Here is a 22,505-nt window from a genome sequence, read left to right as displayed (position 1 = left end):
ACTGCTATCAAAAGCTTGGACACCAGTTATGAAAATTATATTGACAAAATTTAAACTTGGCGGTTTAGTGACAAATTGCCAATTCACCAAATTTAGTTCACCACCAAATTTAATTGATATACAGTACTACACTCACACATGTCATCATCATCTGATACAACTGGTTCCTCATAATGAGTAGTTCTCTTCTTAGCTAATCTCCTTGATCTCCTACACTTCATCTTAATCCCATAAGACACATGTAAATATCAAGACACATGGTGGTGTGCTATGCAGCCAAGGAAGCCGGTGTGTCACACAAGTGTGTATATTGACAGGTAGAAAAAAACATCATTTCATGCATATGATGCCTTTACGAAACAAGATGATTTTTTTGCTGTGGACACGCCCTCCATCTTCAGTAGTCCACATACTATGTATAAGTGTTTAGGTTAACTATTGAACACCAAACCTTTAGTGGTTTGAAAATCAAGCTAAAAAACATGAAGATACAGCAACAAAAAACAACAACAACAAATAAACCAACATGTGTAACAATTACATGATCAAGATTTGCTAATAAGAAAATGAATACTTGCCAAGTCTAGTGGACAAAGCACTGTGGGGAATGAGCTGAAACTTGGTCATAATAGAAAGGCCTTTCAGAAATTTAAAAGAATTGGTTATAATATGAAAACTAATGAGACACATTAGATGGAGACATTCCGATAGTGCATTCACCCTAACAGAGCAGTCAGCTAAGAAATAAATTACTCTATTAAATTGCTCAGCTATGCCACAAGTTACCCTGTAGAAGATTCATTCTGTTGTAAGTCAACCTGTACAGAGAAAAAATCACCCTATAGAGAGTTCAGGTACAATCCAGTCAGCATTTAGAAAGTTCATGCTGTCACCCTGTAGAAAGTTCAGCTACATTAGAAGTCACCCTGTAGAGAGTCAAATTACTGTTAGAGGTACAAACAAGCCCACTTGAGGGAGAGAGTTAATGTGATAATTTCATACATTAATTTTAAAAACAATTATAAGCAAAAAAATGTAAATTGGAAATATACACAAACAAAAAAAAATCACCTCTTCCTCTTTCTGCAGTAAAGAGAAAAAGACAAACAAAAGAAGCTACAAAGCCAGCTGGTGGGTGGCTTTGGAGTATGCCAAAAAGAAGTGATATCTATACCAAAACAGCCAAGCTGTGAAAAAAGGTTGTGGAACTAAAAAGCCAGAGTAAAATCCAAGTGGTGGCCAAGAAACGGCTGTGATGGTAGGTAAATAGCAAATAATTTAATAACAACAATTCAAGTGAAGTTGGTGCCAAATCTTGGAGAAGACAACACAAATTCACCTGGGCCACACCCTTTTTTACAGCTTGGCTGTTTTGGTATATGGCACCTGTAGATTGTAAATGACAAGAATATATACAAGCCTTTTGTCCACAACAACTTTATCAGTTTTACTCCTCTTTGATGCATCATCATTATCACATGAAGGTCTACTCCTTTCGGTTGAACGTGTCTTTGTAACTGTTTCTGACTGAAATAACAGTCACATGTGATATAGCCTCCAAACAAGTACTGTATGCAATGGTATGTAGATAGGGTTGGGTGAAATTTCCTTTCCATTTGTTGGTAAAGCTACTAGCACTAATCTAGTGCTATAGACATCCCTACTGTCAGCTCTAAATATCCATTATTCCATTTCTTTCAAAATTTTCTGGTTATTCTTGCATACTGCACAGGTTCATTAGTAAAAGCAAACTTGTAATAGTATCAACTCACATGTCAGTGTGCTATCAAGTGGGCACAGATTCGCGACTTAAAAAGGAAGGTACGTAGCATTAAGCATGCTTTTACATGGCTTTCTATAGTTGTACCAGGCAAATAATGGCTTAAATAATGGAAACGGACTGCCCACCTGCATGCACATATTCCTGAGCCTGGGACAGGAAACAGAGAGTTTATTTGGAGTGGCCTAGCTAATGATGAAAGTACAAGTTTGCATGCTTCTACATATGACTGTGTTCAAGCAAATGTGCTTTAAAAGGGGTATTAGTAAAACCAGGAACGAGGAAATAGTAAACGGGAAATGAGAAATGGGTGGAAGTATAATTCCTCACTGCAGAACACCCTTCATTTGTAATTGAAGGCCTTAGGGGTAGGTTTCCTCACAACATTGGTGGCTGAAGTAACAGTGACTGAAGTAACAATGACTGCTCTATTAGTATTAGAGTGTTTTGTAACTTAATTATTAACAGCTATATTTTCATACTAGTATGCCGGTAACTATTAACAGAATGGCAATTGCATGTATAGTGTTTTAGTCAAATTCTAATGGTGGATATAATGTAGATCACGTGTACCCTGGCAGTATCTGTGGCTTCAGGTGATATGGCTGTTCTATAGAGTGTAATAAATGTACTGCAACATATCAACATGTACTTTTAGTGGCAGTATATTTGCTAGCTGCCATATCTACTCTAATAGAGCAGTCACTTTAACTTAAACTACTGACATTATCTACCATCAAAATTTGTCTAAAATATTAAACAATCACCATTCTGTTAGTAGTAGGAGAAAGCCATCATTATTTGATGTAAAATGCATGAACAATACACTTAAAAATAATACATTTGATGTGTCCTCAGACTCATGCGATCACACTATGGCAAATGCCAAAAAATGGGCGTGGCAAGGAAAATTACAATAAAAAGAATAAAATCAATTGTTAGTCCATTCTACTACATACATAATTTAAGTTACAAAACACTCTAATACAGCAGTCACTGCTACTTCAACCACCAATGTTTTGAGGAAACCACCCCTTCAATTACAAATGAAACATGTTCTTCAGCAAGGGAATTCCATTTCACACATTTCTCATTTCCCGTTTCCTATTTCCTCGTTCTACCAATACCCTTTAAAAGCATTGGTGGAAATGGACCGCCTGCCTGCATACAAACTTGCCTATATTCGAAAGAGAATTTATTTGGAGTGGCCTTACTATGAATACTAGAGGGTGACATGCAGCTACTCACTGTAGGTAGACTGTGACCGCGGTCAAAATCTAAGTCAAAGGTGAAGGCCACCAAATTCGTGCCAAGTCAATGGCCAAGGGTAACCCACAATCAAACATTTCATTATGAAATTGAGCACTGAAATATCGTCACTAGGATTGAAAAAGGCATTTATAGTCACAGGTCAAAGCGAAATTTGGCCAATCAAGACTTTGACAACGTCACAGATCTCCCTACAGCGTGTACCAACATGACACCCCCTTGGAATACCATTGATTGGTCTTTGTGTGCCCTGACCATTACTTTTACAGCATATCCTTCTGAATGGACTAGTCTGAATAGTCTCGAGTAGTTAAACCACTTTCTGTGCGTAACAAAGTATTCACACACACTTCGAAGACTGTAGTTCATGTTGAAAACCATCAAATGTGTAGTATTTCTATTTTCTGCACTCGGCAATCAATTAATGCACACCATATTATCACGAGAGCACACATGCACGTGGCATACTTGCGGACTTTGGCAAATCCGGCTACTCTACAGTGGTTCTAAGACACCTTGCGTGAAAAACAATACGTCAGGTGCGGTAATTTAAAAAAAATTATTTCGGTTTTATTTATTTTACTATAAATAAAATATTGAATAGCTACCACACATAACACAAATTACAAAATGGTAACTAAATACAAAATTAACTCTACTACTACAATTACAGTACCACTACAACTACTACTACTACTACCAACTAAGGGTAAAAGGGATTGTCATCATCAGACCCCTGTAGAGCCCAATATCTAAGAATCATCTTTGCATTGTAAGTCCATAAGGCAACATACAGTTGTTGGAGGAGATTCTTTCATGCCAACAAAAATGAATTGATTTGATGGGACGAAATCTTGTACACATGATTTTCACTTGTTTAGCTGTCGCGCAAGGTCTCTCAGAACCGCTGTATAAGTCTAAAGCCAGGTACTTCTGTACTTGAAACAAAGTACAGCGGTTTCAGCACTTTTTGCAATTTTGTTGGTGTAGTGTGATTGCGTATGTACTATAAATGACTGTTCTTGGAGTTAAATAACCCGCACTAATGTAATTGTCAATTTCATTCCCCACCCTACAGGGGATTTGACAAAATTTAATCGTGGGGCAAAGTCAGCTGTCAAATCCCCACTATGTCCCCACCCCTTAGTAGGGGATTTGACAACACCTCAAAGATGACTAAGCGCGCATATTTCATGCATGCGACTAGTGATTAACCTGATAGTTATACCTGTAGCTAGTAAAATTATAGTGAGTGTGATTTTATTGTTTAGAAATGCAACTACCGAAAATCAGTCAGTGAATTGGACAGCTGTCAATTGCCCCAGTGGTGGGGACAAGAAGTAATGTCAGATCCCCACATGGGGGGCATGAAATTAAATTGACAAGTGCATAACATCTCTGACAATGAAATTGTAGTGTATACAGAGGCCTGAGGCCTGATTTGAGTACTTACGGCCACCACCATTTAATGGTCGCTTGGATTCAGTGGAATGGAATGGTGGGGAATGGACTGGAATGGTGGAATGGACTGGAATGGAATGGAATGGTGGAATGGAACAGTACTTTGGTAATTTCAATTGGTAGTCACTTCTTTATAAAGACCACCTTCTAACAAAGACCACCTCTTTATAAAGACCAAGTATTTTAATGCTTAAATTGCTGCTATCTTGTTGTTTTTTGTTTTAGAGTGTATCCCCATGGAATGGTCTTATTGATCAGTTGTGCGCCACATGCCTAGAAAAGACAGAGTGATATCTAATTTTGTAATACAGTAATATACCCCATTCAAAAACAGTTTGGCTGTACAAAAATGATGTCTCCATCAAACTAAAATTAACTAATAACTACAGGAGCTAATATCTGGGTGAGGCCAAAAAATACTGGCAAATAACTAGCTATAATTTATAAAAATTTGGTCCTTTATCATTGAGTCTTGCTGCATTCCTAATTAATTCCCTGTAACCCTAATTGGCTAGTACTTTAGCCACCTTTTTTCTCCTCTACAATGCCAGACTATTGGGAAAGGTACCAATTTATTAGCCTATTAGATTTACAGGGAATTAATTAGAAATACAGTCAGACTGCACAAATCAATGATAAAGGACTAAGATTATACTTAGTTGCCAGTATATAATTATTAACATTCATTTCTTGGCCTCACCAGATATTAGCTCCTTTAGTTGCCAGTTGCTTTTAGTTTTGTGGACAGATCTTTTTTTATCTAGTCAAGCTGTTTTTGTATGGGGTATATAGCTATTACTGTAAATCAGATATCACTGGCTTTTCTAGACATAACATATGGTACACAATTCATCAATAAGACTGTCTTATAGGGCTCTAAAACAGCAATTAAGATATTAAAGTAAAGCGGTCTTTGTAAATAGGTGGTCTTTGCTAGAAGGTGGTCTTATAAAGAGGTGACCACTAATTGAAATTACCTAAGTACCGTTCCATTCCACCATTCCATTCCACCATTCCAGTCCACCATTCCAGTCCACCATTCCATTCCACTGAATCCAGACGCCCCCGTTTAATATAGCCATAGATTATCGTTCAATAATCTATGATATAGCTAGTGCCTGCCAATAAAAACACACATGCGTACGCATACTACGCAACTCGAGAGGTAGGTATTAAATAAAGGTGGACCGATACCGATACCAGTATCGGTATCGATGCCGATAGGATCGGTATCGGACCTGCCAATAAAAACACACATGCGTACGCATACTACGCAACTCGAGAGGTAGGTATTAAATAAAGGTGGACCGATACCGTTTCACGATGCCGTAGCACTACGTTATGGGTGGTCTCCTCAGCGGACTCCTGCTCACTGTGCATGTGGGACTTCCTTTTCAGTGGAGCATGCCCTATCCTGTCCCAAGGGTGGCTTACCTTCTATCCGACACAATGAGATCAGAGATCTAACTGCTACCCTGTTGACTGAAGTATGCTCTCAGGTAGCTGTTGAACCAGAGCTCTAGCCGGTTTCACAGCAGGACTACCCTGCTTCTGCCAATATCCAAGATGGTGCCCGTCTTGACATCGCCATGAATGGTTTTTGGGGTGGAAGAAGTGAAAGATGTTTTGTGGATGTGCGGGTGTTCAACCCTCTGGCTGCTTCTAATGCGTCCTCGTCACTGGCCTCCTGTTATCGGAGGCACGAGAACATTAAGAAACGTGCGTATGCTCAGAGAATTCGTGAGGAGGAGCATGCCTCTTTTACCCCCCTGGTAATGTCTGCCTCTGGTGGTCTGGCTCATGAGGCTTCTGTTTTTTATCAACGCTTGGCTCATCAACTTTCAAACAAGTGGGGCGATGATTACTCTGTTGTCATGGGGTGGTTAAGGTGCTGTCTATCTTTTTCTCTCTTGCGGTCCTCCATACAATGCATCCGCGGAGCCCGCTCATCCATCGGTCACTATGTTAAGACTCCCCCAATTGTGGAGCTGATTCGGGCAGAGTCTCAGTTTGCCGTGGACTAAGAAAGTCCCGGTTTGTCCAGCACAGGCCATTTATGTGCTGGGGGTGGTAGGCAAGGGCAGTCCATCAAGCCCGGGTAAAAAAAAAAGTGTGTAACTGTGCTAGCTCACGGAAAGCGAGATTTGGAGCTTGAGATGACAGGCGAGGCTAGCAAGCGTATCGAAAGCCAGCGTATCGATAGGATCGGTATCGGATCGGTATCGGATCGGTATCAGTAGCTAATACAAGGTACAGATACCACAGTAGACACTCACCACTTTTATTAAACCATCTCTAGCTAAGTTTCCAGTAGCTAATACCTTAGTTGAGCTAATCAGTAACTTAGTTGAGCTAACAAAGTAGCGAAACAAAGCCCGTTTGTCAGTCACTCTTTTACAAGTATTGTTATATTATAGAGCACGTGAATCCTTTGTAATTAAATGGTAGTGCAGTTGTTCCTCAAGAAATAAGTTTATGACTACTTGGCTTGCTTTTTCATGAAAAGGTTTGGTTGAAAAGCTGTAGCAAGCACTGTACAATTATCGGCCGCCCACGCAATCAACTGCCTTATCAACAAGCTTACAAGAAAGGCTGTTGATATTTAGCCAGTAATTGCAATTTTAAAAAAAACTTAGAAAAAATCGTGACACACAAAGGTTTAAAAACGAAGAAAAAAAGGTGTGACCTGACCTAGACTCGAACCCACACATTCAGGTTTATAGTACCAACGCTCTACCACTGTACCACCGGTGCTTGCTGGCTATTCCTTTTGTTTTTGTAGTATTTAATGTTACAAATATTATAGTCTGACCATACAAGTGAAGAAGAAACCAAAGCTGAACCCTCCCTAACCCTAACGCTAACCTGACGTTTGCCTGTTAAACGTAATGATGACTTTCACTGCAGTATGAAGGTAAGTTTTTGGGTGAGTTCGAGGCGAGCTCACCCACTTACCTTCATACAACTAGTGTGTTTGATACTAGAGTTATAGGTGACACTTCCCCTCAGTCGCACTTCCCAACAAACGACCGGCTAAATAAATATTTGCATCGTGACCGGTGACCAACTAAATATCCACTTCGTACAAGAAAACTACCTCAAATCAAGAAATTAGTAATCCACAATGATGTTTATCATGTTTAGCTGTTAGCTATACAATGAATATTTTAAAACTTGATTGAACTGAGATCAATCAATTACTGTGATATTTTAATAGCTAGCTATGTATCACAACAATGAAATTTCTATAATACACTTGTCTTGGCTTCAATGTATAGTATAGGTATCGGTATCGGCAAATAATATCAGTAGAAATAACACAGTGTGACATCACGTGGGAATCCTTTAATTCCTATCAATCTAAAGCATAGTGAAGAACTGTGATTTTATATGGGGCGCTATAAAATCACAGTTCTTCACTATGCTTTAGATTGATAGGAATTAAAGGATTCCCACGTGATGTCACACTGTGTTATAACAGCTTCAATTGTGTCAACGAAAATTTCAGTTCACAGTTATCATTTGTGCCATACAAGGTTTCCAATATAATAGCTGATCACCATACATGTAGTAGAACAATACAGTTTTCCATCCTGTGCTGGTATATCATAGTCTGGCACATGATGATCATGAGACAGTGTCATATAAGGCTATAGTTCTTTTATGGGTTGTACGTGATCAGAACTGCATGGCAAGGGCAAACCCCAAATGCCTTTATGGTATGCATACTGTACATTGTCTGCAGTTATAGGCAGCAAACTAGTTAATGTTGCAATAAACACCATACTAAGGGGTCATCCATAATTTTCAGCATTTTCACAAGAGTACAGAGAGTACTCTTTTCCATAACCCCCTCCCCCCCACCTAAAAGCGTACTATTAAAAATGTTGATATCGATCGTGAATTGTTGTATGTATGTATGTGTGTATGTCACATATGAAATTGTTTTTAGGAGTTATTGTTGCTGTTTTTACACTGTAGGAAATGCAGACAGATCAATCACGCAAGAAGTTATTTACATGTGTGAATTTGTGTGACAGTCATATACTTATTTCTTTTTAGGTCTTCCCTTTCCCATTTTGTAATTTTGCTCAGTCTGGTGTTTCTGAAGCTGGTATTTGGTAGGATAAATTTCACCATAAACAAGACATTTTATCTCAACTTTGGACTTCTTTGACTGTGAAGTAGATTCTGATTCCTCTCGTGACCTAGTTCCACTGTGTATCAGGCATGTGTGGCGCTCCTTGTCAGCTTCACTGGTAAAAACATAACGGAAATGTGCACATCACAGAAATGGCTATCTATTGGCTGTCTTCAATATAATGCATCAAATTATCATCAGTACTACAGCTTGAAACACCTGTACTAACTTGCTGAGTTACAACACTTTGTACATTATCATGAGCTTCAGCACCACTACTGACGTCGTCTTCTACTGCTACAGTTTCTTCATTCACTGTGTTTGTCTGCAAAGAAAACAAGTTATAGGTAGCTGTCGTTCAATACATTGTGCAAGTCACCTATTTGTAAACACTACTTCTATAAGTTAAACCGGCTATCTGGCAAGCTACAATCCTGCATGTATGAAATAGTGCTAAACCTATCAATCTAGCCATTTAGTACTGTACAGCTACGTGCTTTTAGTACAGTGAAAACAGTTTTTTACTGAAAGCGATCCTGGCTATTACCTAACATGGCCTAGTCATGGCTACCTGCATACCTAATGTACAGCTAGCTACGTGGTTTTATAGCCTGTTTATATATTGTACCTTGAAAAATGAATCAATACGCCTTGTCCTGCTCCACTTCAAGTGTTGCGCAGCTTTTTTCAGTGCTGCCACATAGTGCTCTTTGCTGTAAACAACTCGCTCCTTCCACTCTATTTGCGCGCTTCACAGCATCTGCCCTCTTCATTTTCGTATCGTTCGTCACAACAAAGGCGTTCACGAAATGCTGGTAATGATTAGTTGGTGACTTGTGTACACTATCTGGATGCCTAGCGAGTTCAAGAAGAAACTGCCTTGCCTCGAGCTGCAACTCACATTTCGCCATCTTGATACTGAAATTGTATGCGCATGCTAAATTATTTAGAATTATTTTTATATAGCGCTACTAATATCAACATTATTAAAAAGCGTACGCATTGGATTTACCCCCTCCCCCCCAGCGTACGCTCTGTACGCTTGCGAAAATGCTGAAAATTATGGATGACCCCTAATTATCTAATGTCTCTATCACATATTAATTTAGTCTCTGATACTGCTTAAATGACAAATTATAGACTATATAAATATAACATGCAATAGTGAAAGTGTGCACCTAGCTCATTTTGTTTTGTTAAGTACAGTAAGTACTGCTATCTATACCCCCATTGTGCATGTAAACAATACAATGATTAGCTAAACTGATACTTCACTACTGGCACCCATTACCTCAACACCAGCTTTATGCATGATCACCATACCAGGATAAAACGGTGCCACACTGACACCACAGAGAGTCTAACTTTCTACTTACCTGTATGTCAAAAGTTTAGAAAGAAAACCCTTGGCATCCTGACTATATCAATCAGATAATAGTGTTTAGATAATGGAATGTAAATTTGTTACATCACTCTCAGCTACGTAACTGCCATAGGGCTTCATCCAAGCCATGTACACACACAGCATTCTATTACTAAATGCATATACTTTTAATGAAGTGCCAAATGCCATGCAAATTTGTTTTATATGAGGTGTATTATTTACCCCTCGATTTGTGAACCTTAAGGATCCAACTATGCTTTGAGCATACTTAACATACCACATGATTATTTTTAAAGCATGAAGCTATACTATACACTATACCAAATATGTACAGTACTAGTACTAGTACTATTAAATCCAAAACTCAAGTACATGGTAAGACTGATGTTATTGGGCAAGCCTTAGCAAGCCCCACTATATGGAAATAATTATACAGTAGCTAGCTATGACGAATTGCGTGTTTGATCCTATGCCATACTTGGAAAGGAAATAGCTATCAATTTATGACAAAGGATATTATACATAATCAAAATCCACTTAAGTGCTAATTAGCCTTACCAAGCAATCATACAACTATATTATTATGATACTGCTGTCTGTGCTGCTATATGCCAAGTTTGTAACTGTCTAATCAGATTTTTTTATAGCTATAATCAATCACACTTAATCCCACATGTGGCTATTAATCCTGCACTCTTGTAGGATTATTAATCTATAAATATACAGGGAAACCTGTGTATTAAGTACACCTTAAGACTGACCAGAAGTGTCCTGCCTCCTGGTTTTACAGCTCAGTTACATGCTAAGGTTTTGAGACCATTACCAAGTGTTCATATTATTCATGTGTCCTAATTTTCAACTGTTCTGATCAACTAAATCAACTGTTCTGATCAACTGTATAGCTATGTTCTTTGCATGTCTTAATAACTGTAAACCTGTGAAGCAAGCCCCTACAATGCTATTTGCATTCATCAATATAAAATAACAACTGTAGTACAGGGGCATTGTGCATGTCAAACAAGACCAGTAATTTAGAAAACCTTGACAGCACAGGTCATCAATCATATTTCCTTACAAACCATGTAGCTATATTTATTGTTACCATAGCAGTATTTTGGTGGCAGGCTTGCCGTGTATATTGAATGCTACATGGCACCTAGATAAAGAGAGACAGTTAATTAAACAGCAAGTGTAAATAAAGTATATAGCCCATGTGTCATCTACTATTATAACAAGGTTCTTCAATTATATATATATTAAAACATGTACATACGAAAAGTTTAATAGACTAATTACAGTAAGCTCAGTATTCTATCATGTATAATCTGTTGTGAACTTATAACCTAGCTGTTTTACACCCAATTGGCCGTGGTTGACCTGCATAACAATGGGTCAACTCTTTTTAAAATGGTTTTTAGAAAGGTCAAGCAATTGATAATAAATCCAGCCTGTAAGCTGGTTGAATCCATATTACAATGGGTGACCCATTTTAAACAGGTTAGATTGGACAAAACATACTAGTTTCTCCAGAAAGGAAGTTAATATCATGCAGGAAGGAAAACTATTTATTGTCCATCAACTGATATCATGTGTTGTTACTTGCTGTGTTACTTATGTCTAGACATGTTGAATTCCTTGTACATACCTGTATTTACTTTCAGTTGACTAGATGTGCTATAGTTGCTATAGTTACATGATACTGTAAGCACATGTTATTAGCCTATAAATATGTACAGTATGTATGTATGTATGCATGTACGTATGTATGTATGTATGTATGTATGTATGTATGTACGTATGTACGTACGTACGTATGTATGTATGTATGTATGTATGTATGTATGTATGTATGTATGTATGTATGTATGTACAGTACAGCTCAAAGGTAACGTCGCGGGTACACGCACGACGAGAGCAAGAGGAGCTCGAGTAACTCGCGTCCACACTGCAAGGCTATCGTGATGCTCTATGACAACTACTTTCACTCGAGAGTGTGACTAGGGTACTCGCGAGACGACAAAACAGGTCTCGCCGGACAGTGACCAGACGCTAGGCTCACTCAGTACTGATAGCTGCACCGTACTGAGTACACAGGAACGGCCAGTCACAAGCTACTGTACACCCCCGTCAAGCTTTTATATTTGTACAGCACTCTGATAGGGCTCGATCGGTTACGCGGCTTTTAAAAGTCATTCGAGTGCTGAGTATTTTTAGCTACACAGTAAACTTATGCTTTTGCTTTCAGACTACTTTCAGACAGACACAAAATAACACTGAAATTGAATTAAAAGTGTCTATTTAGTACATGTAGTTAGCTATACCTTTTAGCTCGTTTTAGTGGCTACGCACTACCCGGCGGTTGTACAACTGGCTCTGTAGCAAGGCGGCATACCTGCTGCGACAAAGCATGACATCACTCAGCTGCGTATTTTCGTCCACATCAGCTCAGTTAAGCCTTCTGATCGAAGGGTTGAAGCGAAAAAGCGACTCCACAGGTCCCTATGGCTAGAGAATAACATTCACAAAAAAAGATTTTGCGAGGTGAGACACGTCACTGTCTTGAGATTAACATAAATCTTTTTCCAGGCGCTTAATGAAATAACAAGTGTCAGCGGATATCATACTTTAGCTTGGTCAATCTGTTCAGTTTATTAACCCACAAACACTGGCCTACCTTAACAAATATCACTGAGTCTCCATCCTATGTGATATATTCTGTACAACCAGGCTGTATAAACATTGCATGTTTGCAGTTTCTTCAAAGCAGTTGGAGATATCCCCATTAGTAAACGATCATGTACTCATACTATTGATTCAAGTAATCCATACAGCTGTAGGCGGGGAGAATAGCGGCAGTTATTTCCATAGAACAGTACCAAAAGTTTTGGACTCCTGACAGTATAACAATTAAATGCCCTATAGTATCTCAAGCTATTATGTGCATGAGTCGTTGGGTAGCCACCACCTCGAGACATTCTTTTCAATGGTCCCATTTCCAAAGGGTACACATACTCTTGTATCTGCTATACTGTAGTGTGCACAGGGCGTGTTAGTTTGGATTTTTGCCTGCAGTAAATCAAGTTGAAGCCCATGCACAGTACATAAATTAAGCCTGGTGATGGAATCAATAAAATTTAATATAACATTATAATAATTAACTCTCATACCACTCTAAACCTTTTACAGCCCAAGGGATTATAATAACCAATTTCAAAATTGTGCAGTACCAGGGGGTAGGACAAGGTAATGTGGACATGTAATGATATTGTGCAAGTACTGAAAATATTTCGCATGAGCTGAATAGCCTCTGTACAGAGGAAGAGTGTGACGATTATTTCTTAGTTTATTGCTTACAATGGTGTGATTCAAAACACTTCTGTTGTGGAGTAATTCAACTTGCAGTGAAGATATGTTGCCATCATGACTTCCACGTCAACAGTAGCAGTGGTAGTGTATGATTGTTTACTTTCAACAGATATAGGACTGTTTAATGAATTTTACTAGTGCTTTTAGCTTCATAGTGCACATGGTCTTGTCCTAAGCCTGTAAACTAGCACCTATAATATATACATGTTTTATAGTTGGCATATTTTATATTACTAAATATTACTTCTGTAGGCTGCTGACTGCTGAGTTGTCTTCAGAGAGGTACATGTTTATATTTGATATACTGTACCTATACTACTTAATGGATGCAAGTTCAAAGGTAAAATTTCAACCACTAGGAACCTATGACATTCTGAATAGAGAATACTTACGCATTTCTGATAATACTTGTATGATAAGACTGTTTTCCAAGACATGTAGTTTTCTAAGACATGTAATTTTTATATATCTATTTTACAGGAAAACATTTCTTCAGATCTTCTGCAGGTCTGGACATACTGATCCTGATGAGGTAACTTGCTTGCACTAGCAAGTGTAGCTAGATTATGTCCCAAGTTATTAAAAACTTTATTATCTATATGCATTGCCTTATAGCGACGATTGGTGCTTAAATCAAGAGTATTTTGCCGAAAGAAAAATTCAAGGACCTTAAGAATGTGATTTCATGATGAGCGTACACCAATTGAAATCTGAAGAACTGGAACCATTTTTCCAAGGGAGGAGAACCATACGTGTTGGACAATTCACTGTGTGATGAATGCCATGGTGTACAGTGGGAATGTAAAATATTATAGTGTTACTGCAGATATGAGCTTTACTTGACCAAAGTACATTCCATGTTTTTAAGCTAAGCCACAGTTTTAGAGACACATGGTTTGTAGTATACTGAAGATCGAACAACAAGGAAGTTTTAGATGACTTGGTTTATATAACTAGTAATAATAAGGTTGCTAGGGGGTAGTGCATTGTTATAGTTCAGGGACTAGTGACTGCCCACTAAATTGCATACAACTATACAAATTGTAAGCTATTCTAGAATGATAATGCTCCTGAAATCAGTGTCTGAATGTTGAAATGTATAGGCATCTCAAATTTTTTTTACTAGCCGTAAGATGAGAGATAGCCTGATTTTGATGATGATAATAGTACCATATATCAATTAAATTTGGCGATAAACTAAATTTGGAGAAATTGGCGAATCGTTACTGAATCACCAAATTTAAATTTCGCCAATATTACATTTTTGTACGGGTGACACTCAGCATCACTGCAAGCCATGTTGGCTAAGGTTGAATTTTGTGGTACATGTCGTATCGGTCTAGCACAAGTGTGAAGCTACAAGTAGCTAGCCAGCTAACTAGCGCTGACGTACAGGGCCGGAGTAGCTAATCAATCAGTGTGTGGCTGCTATACGCCAGGAATCAGTGCATGTAGTGACTCACCGGATAAATCGATACTGATTTCAACATTAGGATAGTTCAGCGTGCTTCGATCGTCTTTAACATGTAGCTACAGTATCATCGAGCTTCGTGCACATTTATGTTGCAGTAAACATTTCGTCAAATTAAAATTTCGCCAACTGCAAATTTTTAGCTAATCGCCAAATATTAGTTTCGCCAAATTTAATTGATGTATGGTATCCAGCTCCCATTAACTGTGAAACTTTACTAGTTGATCATCTACCTGCAGGCTGTATTGGTATCGACCCTTTGAGTATCGATACTCACCTAAAATTGTATTGTATTGGTGGTATCACCCATCACTAACACTGGGTCCACCATATAATAAATGCACCATAACAAGAACTCGTGTCAGGTCCAGCACAAATAACAATATTGGGTCCACCACTGAACTTAATGTTCACCATGTTGGTCACAAAATGTATAAAATGCTAGCCACAAGAAAACATAAAATATCACTGGGGCCATGACAACATGGGTATGTTAACATCCCTGCACATGTATATGCACAATTAGCCTTTCACATACACAAAAAAAAATTTTTAAATATTTATTTCAGGAAGAACAAATGAATTGTAATAATGTTCAGTAAAATACATCATTGTAAATATGCAAGGCAACACAATGTCTACCCATGCAGTAAGCATTACAATAATGAAAAGAAAAAAAAGACAAGCTTTATTTTGTAAAATTGAATAGTTTATTTGGGAGGTGTTAATAATGAACAAACAATTCTAAAACTCAAATCTATTTAATACTCTCCACATAGTTACCTAATTTTCCAAATGGCAAAATGTCCCTGTACCCTTCAAAAATATACAAGCATGCAGGCTACAACTTACTATAAGACAATTTCTTCATATAATTGTTCATAGCACTCTCCTGTTGTTCATGTTCAAACCACTTCTTAAAATTCTACCACTGCGGGACTGTCCTTCAATAACACAATTTCGCCAAAACTGACGTATACGATTTTTAGCATGCGCAGCATCCACTTTAATCTGCACAATCTCAGCCTCTTTTTCTACAAGTTTAGTCTTTAATTGTGAGCACTGATCACGATAGTGCTGAGCTATTCCCTTTGCTTTTTCTTGCTGTGATTGCAACTCTATCATCCTGGCCTTAAGATGAATTTCATCCATCAAATTAATGTAATGAGGGAGGTGTATTTCTGATTCATCTGGTGGAGGAAGCAAAGCTTCTGAGTCAATGAACTCTCCATATAAATCACTTCTCTCATTCCTCGCCTGCATTTCATCCACAGCTTGGTTAGAAGTACATACTATTCTCTTTAAATCTTTCTTTTTCCGTCTATACCTCTTTCTTTTTCTCTTAATTGAGTCAATTCCCTTTGGTGTTCTTGCCTAAAAAGGGCAAGTAATAAGGTTAAAAGATATTAGCTATGCATGTACTGTAATATAGTTAATTAAAGGTCACCAGTGTACAACACAACACAATGTACAACACAACACAATGTACATCTACAAGACCTGAGAAAGGTCACAGCACCAGTATACAACACAACACAATGTACACCTACAACACCTAGACAGGTTGCCAGTATACAACACAACACAATGTACACCTACAAGACCCGAGACAGGTCGCCGGTATACAATACAACACAACACAATGTACACCTACAAGACCCGAGACAGGTCACCGGTAAACAACACAACACAATGTATACCTACAAGACCTAGACAGGTTGCCAGTATACAACACAACACAATGTACACCTACACAACACAATGTACACCTACAAGACCCGAGACAGGTCGCCGGTATACAACACATCACAATGTACACCTACAAGACCCGAGACAGGTCGCCGGTATACAACACAACACAATGTACACCTACAAGACCCGAGACAGGTCACCGGTAAACAACACAACACAATGTATACCTACAAGACCTAGACAGGTTGCCAGTATACAACACAACACAATGTACACCTACACAACACAATGTACACCTACAAGACCCGAGACAGGTCGCCGGTATACAACACATCACAATGTACACCTACAAGACCCGAGACAGGTCGCCGGTATACAACACAACACAATGTACACCTACAAGACCCGAGACAGGTAGCCGGTATACAACACAACACAATGTATACCTACAAGACCTAGACAGGTTGCCAGTATACAACACAACACAATGTACACCTACACATCACAATGTACACCTACAAGACCCGAGACAGGTCGCCGGTATACAACACATCACAATGTACACCTACAAGACCCAAGACAGGTCACCGGTAAACAACACAACACAATGTATACCTACAAGACCTAGACAGGTTGCCAGTATACAACACAACACAATGTACACCTACACAACACAATGTACACCTACACAACACAATGTACACCTACAAGACCCAAGACAGGTCGCCGGTATACAACACATCACAATGTACACCTACAAGACCCGAGACAGGTCGCCGGCATACAACTCATCACAATGTACACCTACAAGACCCGAGACAGGTCGCCGGTATACAACACATCACAATGTACACCTACAAGACCCAAGACAGGTCACCGGTAAACAACACAACACAATGTATACCTACAAGACCTAGACAGGTTGCCAGTATACAACACAACACAATGTACACCTACACAACACAATGTACACCTACACAACACAATGTACACCTACAAGACCCAAGACAGGTCGCCGGTATACAACACATCACAATGTACACCTACAAGACCCGAGACAGGTCGCCGGCATACAACTCATCACAATGTACACCTACAAGACCCAAGACAGGTCGCCGGTATACAACACATCACACCTACAAGACCCGAGACAGGTCGCCGGTATACAACACAACACAATGTATACCTACAAGACCTAGACAGGTTGCCAGTATACAACACAACACAATGTACACCTACACATCACAATGTACACCTACAAGACCCGAGACAGGTCGCCAGTATACAACACAGCAGGTTGCCGGTATACAACACAACACAATGTGCAGCTACAAGATACGAAACATAAAATACACTGTACACCTACAAGACCTGAAGTAAGAGATTATTTACTGAATAAATACACTTAAGGACATCTGTGCAAATCCTCCACTGCCCAACTGGTAAACTTGATTCTTCTCCAGAATCATTAATGCTATTAAGTGACAACGACAAACAGTCATTTGGGACATTATCGAGAGTAATAAATGCAAGAATGTTTGCTGATGACACAAAAATCCATTCTGTTATCCAGAGCTTTGACATACTTTTGATGTACCATCTTTCTTCGGCAATAGTGTGCATTGATCTTCTTCCTGGGTTTCCTCAAACATCACAAAGAGCAGCAGATGATCCGAACACGCCACTTAACAGGTGTGCTTTAATTAGTACCTTTTTTTTCTGAGGCGCACATTGTGCACTGATACCTGGCGTATTAATCACAAATAGACGCCCCCTATGCGCTCGAGTCTATGCTAATATTTTCGCATTATTATATTGAGCCTCGCATTCAGCACCATGGGACGATTGTCTGTACCCACGAGGAGTCGAGTTGTAACTCTGTTCGATGCTGGAATGAAGATACCCCTCATTCATGAAAGACTGAGAGAGGAAGGAATAAAAGTCAATATTCGGTAAGAAGCAGCATAGCTACACACTGCTGAATAAAGTTCTTCTATCATTTGTACCTCCAGTACGGGCTGAACAAAGAATTTTACAAACATACCTTCAAATGTGTGGCATCTGCCGCTATATTTTCAGTTTGTCCTATTTAAAGGCCACTCCTCATGGTTTCTCTTTACATTAGACCCAAAAATGCATTTACAGCTCACTTTACGGCAGCTTTCTAATACTTTGCCAACCGCAATAAATTTATTTTGGTGAAATGTAAACTTTGGTAATTTTACATGCCCTTTTTGTGGCTATACAGTTGCTTTTTCACAGCAGGGAACACATATTGACATGACTTGGTAATCCAGTTTTTAGTCACCATTTGTCCGTATCTGTGTGCTCACGTGACCATTAAATAATTGTTAGCTAGAGCCTGCTGAGCGCTAGGTCATAATTGTTGTACAGGGCGCCTACAAGAGGCAAGGATAGAAAGTAATTGTAGCATTGTGTTATTAAATGAACCTGTGGATAATCCGGCTATCGAAATGGTTTTCACAAATCACGCTTTACGGAATACGCTTTACGGATTTAAATTGCAAGTTTTTGTAAAGTGTCTGTACCCAAATTGCAAGCCACTGTTTTACCTTTCGATACAATTCCAACTAATGTAGTGGTCAGACAATGTCATCCATGATTCACTTCCATTTTAGAGCTGACATATTCAGAAAAGTTTTAAATGAAACCTGGGTGGGCCCCCAGAGGAAGTGCATGGTATCGACCACTGTCACCCACGCCTGGAAAAAATACAGATTAGCCCACTCGCAGAGGAGATCATTAGCTACTCTGTAAACCTACGTACATTTCTTGTCCAAATTATCAAAGGTAGCTTTCGAAGACTGCAGACTTTCATACTTAGGCTCACACTTTACGTCGCTACTGACACGTAATACTAAGTACTATCATGAGCTAGCTGATGTTGAAGTCACGTGATCCATGCTGCTAGCATTGCGAATGGCCTCTGAATTACCAAGACAAGTTGTGTATATACAGTAAGTGAGTGTTATGCATTGAATTTGTATATTGGGAGCTGGGGCCCCTGGTTTCAGAGTTTTGGGGCCCCCTTTTACTCGGGGCCCTAGGCGGCTGCCTACTCTGCCTACCCTTAAGGCCGGCTCTGCTAAGTCATGATCCATAGAGTATTATACTATTTACCTGTTTGAATGCATTAATACCCTCAACTACGTTATGGCTGAAACATTCAAACATTAGCTATAGGTGTTAATTCGTTGAAAACCCTTAATAATAAGGCCAGTTGCTTCTGTGGCTGCAATAATGAGGTTTTCAGTAATAGGGACACTTATCTTGGGTCCCATAGGTGGCCCCATTAATGAGGTTTCACTGTATTGTGGCTTTGTCAATACCTCGGTATGACTGAACATGTGTGTATGCACGTATTTACCAACTTCCAATACAAGAGAAGAAATATGTAACACTCTACTACTGAGTCACAGTTGATTCCTATTATTGTGGCAGTGTGTGCCCTTTGTGTGAGAGGTAGGGGTGGGTGCTACCTGGCCTGCAGTTGTTAAGGATTTCTTTTCAGTGGCTATATAAATGTGACGGGTATACAAAAACAGGGCATGCGGGCACAAACTGCACCCTGTCAAACAACAGGTCACATCTCAAATATTTACATTGTACACTCTGTATTTTATATAAAGGTTAAATTAGGCCCAAAATTGCATGATGCATTACAGTTATGAGTCATGAACGTTTGAAAAGGTAAGCAAATTTTGTGCCCACATGCCCTGTCTGGTCACAAATTGTGACAGTATATTGATTTCTTTTTGTACTTCTGTATCGTACTGGGAGTTATAGATGATTGGTACATAATGTGCAGGTCTCTTCAACGCTTGATAGCAAAATATCTAACTACTGGAACTGTTAAGGATTTACACCGAAATCATAGATCCAGCAGATTGACACCTGAGCAAGAGAAGTTTATTGATGATGAAATGGCTGATAATGATGAACTGACAGCATACCAACTAAAGAAAAAACTGACTGCGAAGTGGCCAGAGTTGAGAGATATTAGTGTTTCTACAATAAAACGGTACAGGAAGCGATTGGGATGGGTTGCTACAAAGCCAAGGTACTGCCAGCAAATTAGAGAGGCGAACAAAGCTAAAAGGTTGGAGTGGTGCTGGAAGTGCATCAGGGATAATGATTATTTTGAGAACGTGATTTTCAGTGATGAATGTTCAGTAGCTTTAGACAAGCATGGAAAACTTGCATTTAGACGACTAGGCCAGCCAAGGAAGTTGAAGCCTAAACCTAAGCATCCAGCCAAAATACATGTCTGGGCAGCCATTTCATCCAGAGGTGCATCACAAGTGGTTCTTTTTTCCGGAATTATGAATGCCCATAGATACTGTAAAATTTTGGAATCTGGCTTACTCCCCTTAATCAATGAAAAATTTGGGAGGCGTCATAGATTCCAACAGGACAATGACCCTAAACATACCAGTGGCTTTACTAAAGAGTTTTTTGCAAAAATGAAGATCAACTGGTGGAAGACCCCTGCTGAAAGCCCAGACTTAAACCCAATAGAAAATGTCTGGGGATCGATGAAGCAGTTTTTAAGAAAAGAGTATAAACCTCAGAATTTAGATGATTTGAAGAACGGAATTCGTACATTCTGGAGGAAGATGACATCCCAAGTTTGCAGTGACTACATTGCACACATCCAGAAAGTGATGGTAAAAGTCATTGAGGTTAATGGGGAGCCATCAGGTTATTGACATGGTCAACAGGCAGAAAATGACACCTAATCGTACTATATCAAAATGCTATTATGAAATAATTATCATGATTGTAATTAACACAGTAAATTAAATCCTAAATAAATTACAGTAAATGAAATGCTACATCAATCACATGTATGCTACATACATCATGACAAGCACAGTAATCAATTGTCAAATCAAATGCTATTATGTCTCTAAAGGTGTGGTTTCATTTTTTTGGCCTATTTAAGCGCCTGCATGCTTCGTCAATAGCAATATGGCACTTTCTCCAGCTTAGTTCTTCACTTGTTTCGTTGTCTTTATCAAATGGGATGTACTCGAAGGCCCACTTTTTCACTAATTCAATCTTCTTCGGATCTAGCTTATCTTTTTTGTGTCCATTCATGTTTGAAGTTACCATTACTTCTTCACCAATAAGATCTCTAACCAAATTCACACAAAAATTACCCCTGGAGGAACTCCGGGCTTTAATCATTTTTAAGTGCCGCGGAGTAAACTTGAGTTCTGTATCATCATAATGATTATTGTCAAGCTGCTGGTACCCAGCTGATGATGAAGTGGAAAGATGGGCTGATGAATCAGACGGAGTAGTATAGAATTGGGGTGGCTGCTGATAATGCAGTGGTTGGCAATAGCCTGTGTGATATGGTGGTTCATGGTACGATTGGTAGTATGTTGGTGCTGGTTGTGGTGGTAGTTGAAAGTAATCTGGCATACGAGTATCTGGTGGCATACGAGTATCTGGTGGCATACGAGTACCTGGTGGCATACGAGTATCTGGTGGCATACGAGTATCTGGTGGCATACGAGTATCTGGTGGCATACGAGTATCTGGTGGCATACGAGTATCTGGTGGCATACGAGTATCTGGTGGCATACGAGTATCTGGTGGCATACGAGTATCTGGTGGCATACGAGTATCTGGTGGCATACGAGTATCTGGTGGCATATGAGTACCTGGTGGCATACGAGTATCTGGCATGTGGGTAATACTCAATCGTTTTGGTGTTGACATTTCTGGACGAGAGGGCTTTATGTAAGGGTCTCTTCTAGGTGTTGTCTCATAGTCAACCTCAGACCTGGGTGATAGGTGATAGGGCGTCATCTCAGACCTAGGTGTTATCTGAAAGGGCGTTAACTCAGACCTTGGCGTAAATGGCAACCCTGATGATGGCGTTGTTGGAAAGGGTGTCATCTTGTGGTCT

At 39.2% G+C, this 22,505-nt stretch overlaps 1 protein-coding gene and 2 long non-coding RNA genes across 4 annotated transcripts; 1 reads left to right on the top strand and 2 right to left on the bottom strand.

Annotated features, from left to right (window-relative positions):
• Positions 1–8,452: 8,452 nt before the first annotated feature.
• LOC136263891 (uncharacterized) lies at positions 8,453–9,710 on the bottom strand. Its single transcript, XR_010704829.1, has 2 exons — positions 9,280–9,710; positions 8,453–8,976 (listed from the first exon to the last, which is right to left on the bottom strand). It is a non-coding gene; the product is annotated as an uncharacterized lncRNA (long non-coding RNA).
• Positions 9,711–13,476: 3,766 nt separating this feature from the next.
• Positions 13,477–14,468, top strand: LOC136254731 (uncharacterized). The gene is made up of 3 exons (XR_010700715.1): positions 13,477–13,741; positions 13,882–13,933; positions 14,017–14,468. It is a non-coding gene; the product is annotated as an uncharacterized lncRNA (long non-coding RNA).
• Positions 14,469–15,418: 950 nt separating this feature from the next.
• Positions 15,419–19,391, bottom strand: LOC136254721 (uncharacterized). Of its 2 annotated transcripts, none has more exons than XM_066047458.1 (2): positions 18,151–19,133; positions 15,419–16,246 (listed from the first exon to the last, which is right to left on the bottom strand). In XM_066047458.1, the coding sequence occupies exons 1-2, from the start codon at positions 18,214–18,216 to the stop codon at positions 15,752–15,754; spliced, it is 561 nt and encodes a 186-aa protein (XP_065903530.1). In that variant the 5' UTR covers positions 18,217–19,133; the 3' UTR covers positions 15,419–15,751. The 2 variants fall into 2 exon arrangements, 1 of the variants encoding a protein (XP_065903530.1); XR_010700708.1 differs by having other exon boundaries at positions 16,229–16,246; positions 17,936–19,391.
• Positions 19,392–22,505: the final 3,114 nt, after the last annotated feature.

Source organism: Dysidea avara, chromosome 1 (genome assembly GCF_963678975.1).
Source record: "Dysidea avara chromosome 1, odDysAvar1.4, whole genome shotgun sequence".
Classification (NCBI taxonomy): domain Eukaryota; kingdom Metazoa; phylum Porifera; class Demospongiae; order Dictyoceratida; family Dysideidae; genus Dysidea; species Dysidea avara.
This window is presented reverse-complemented; position numbering and strand designations above follow the sequence as displayed.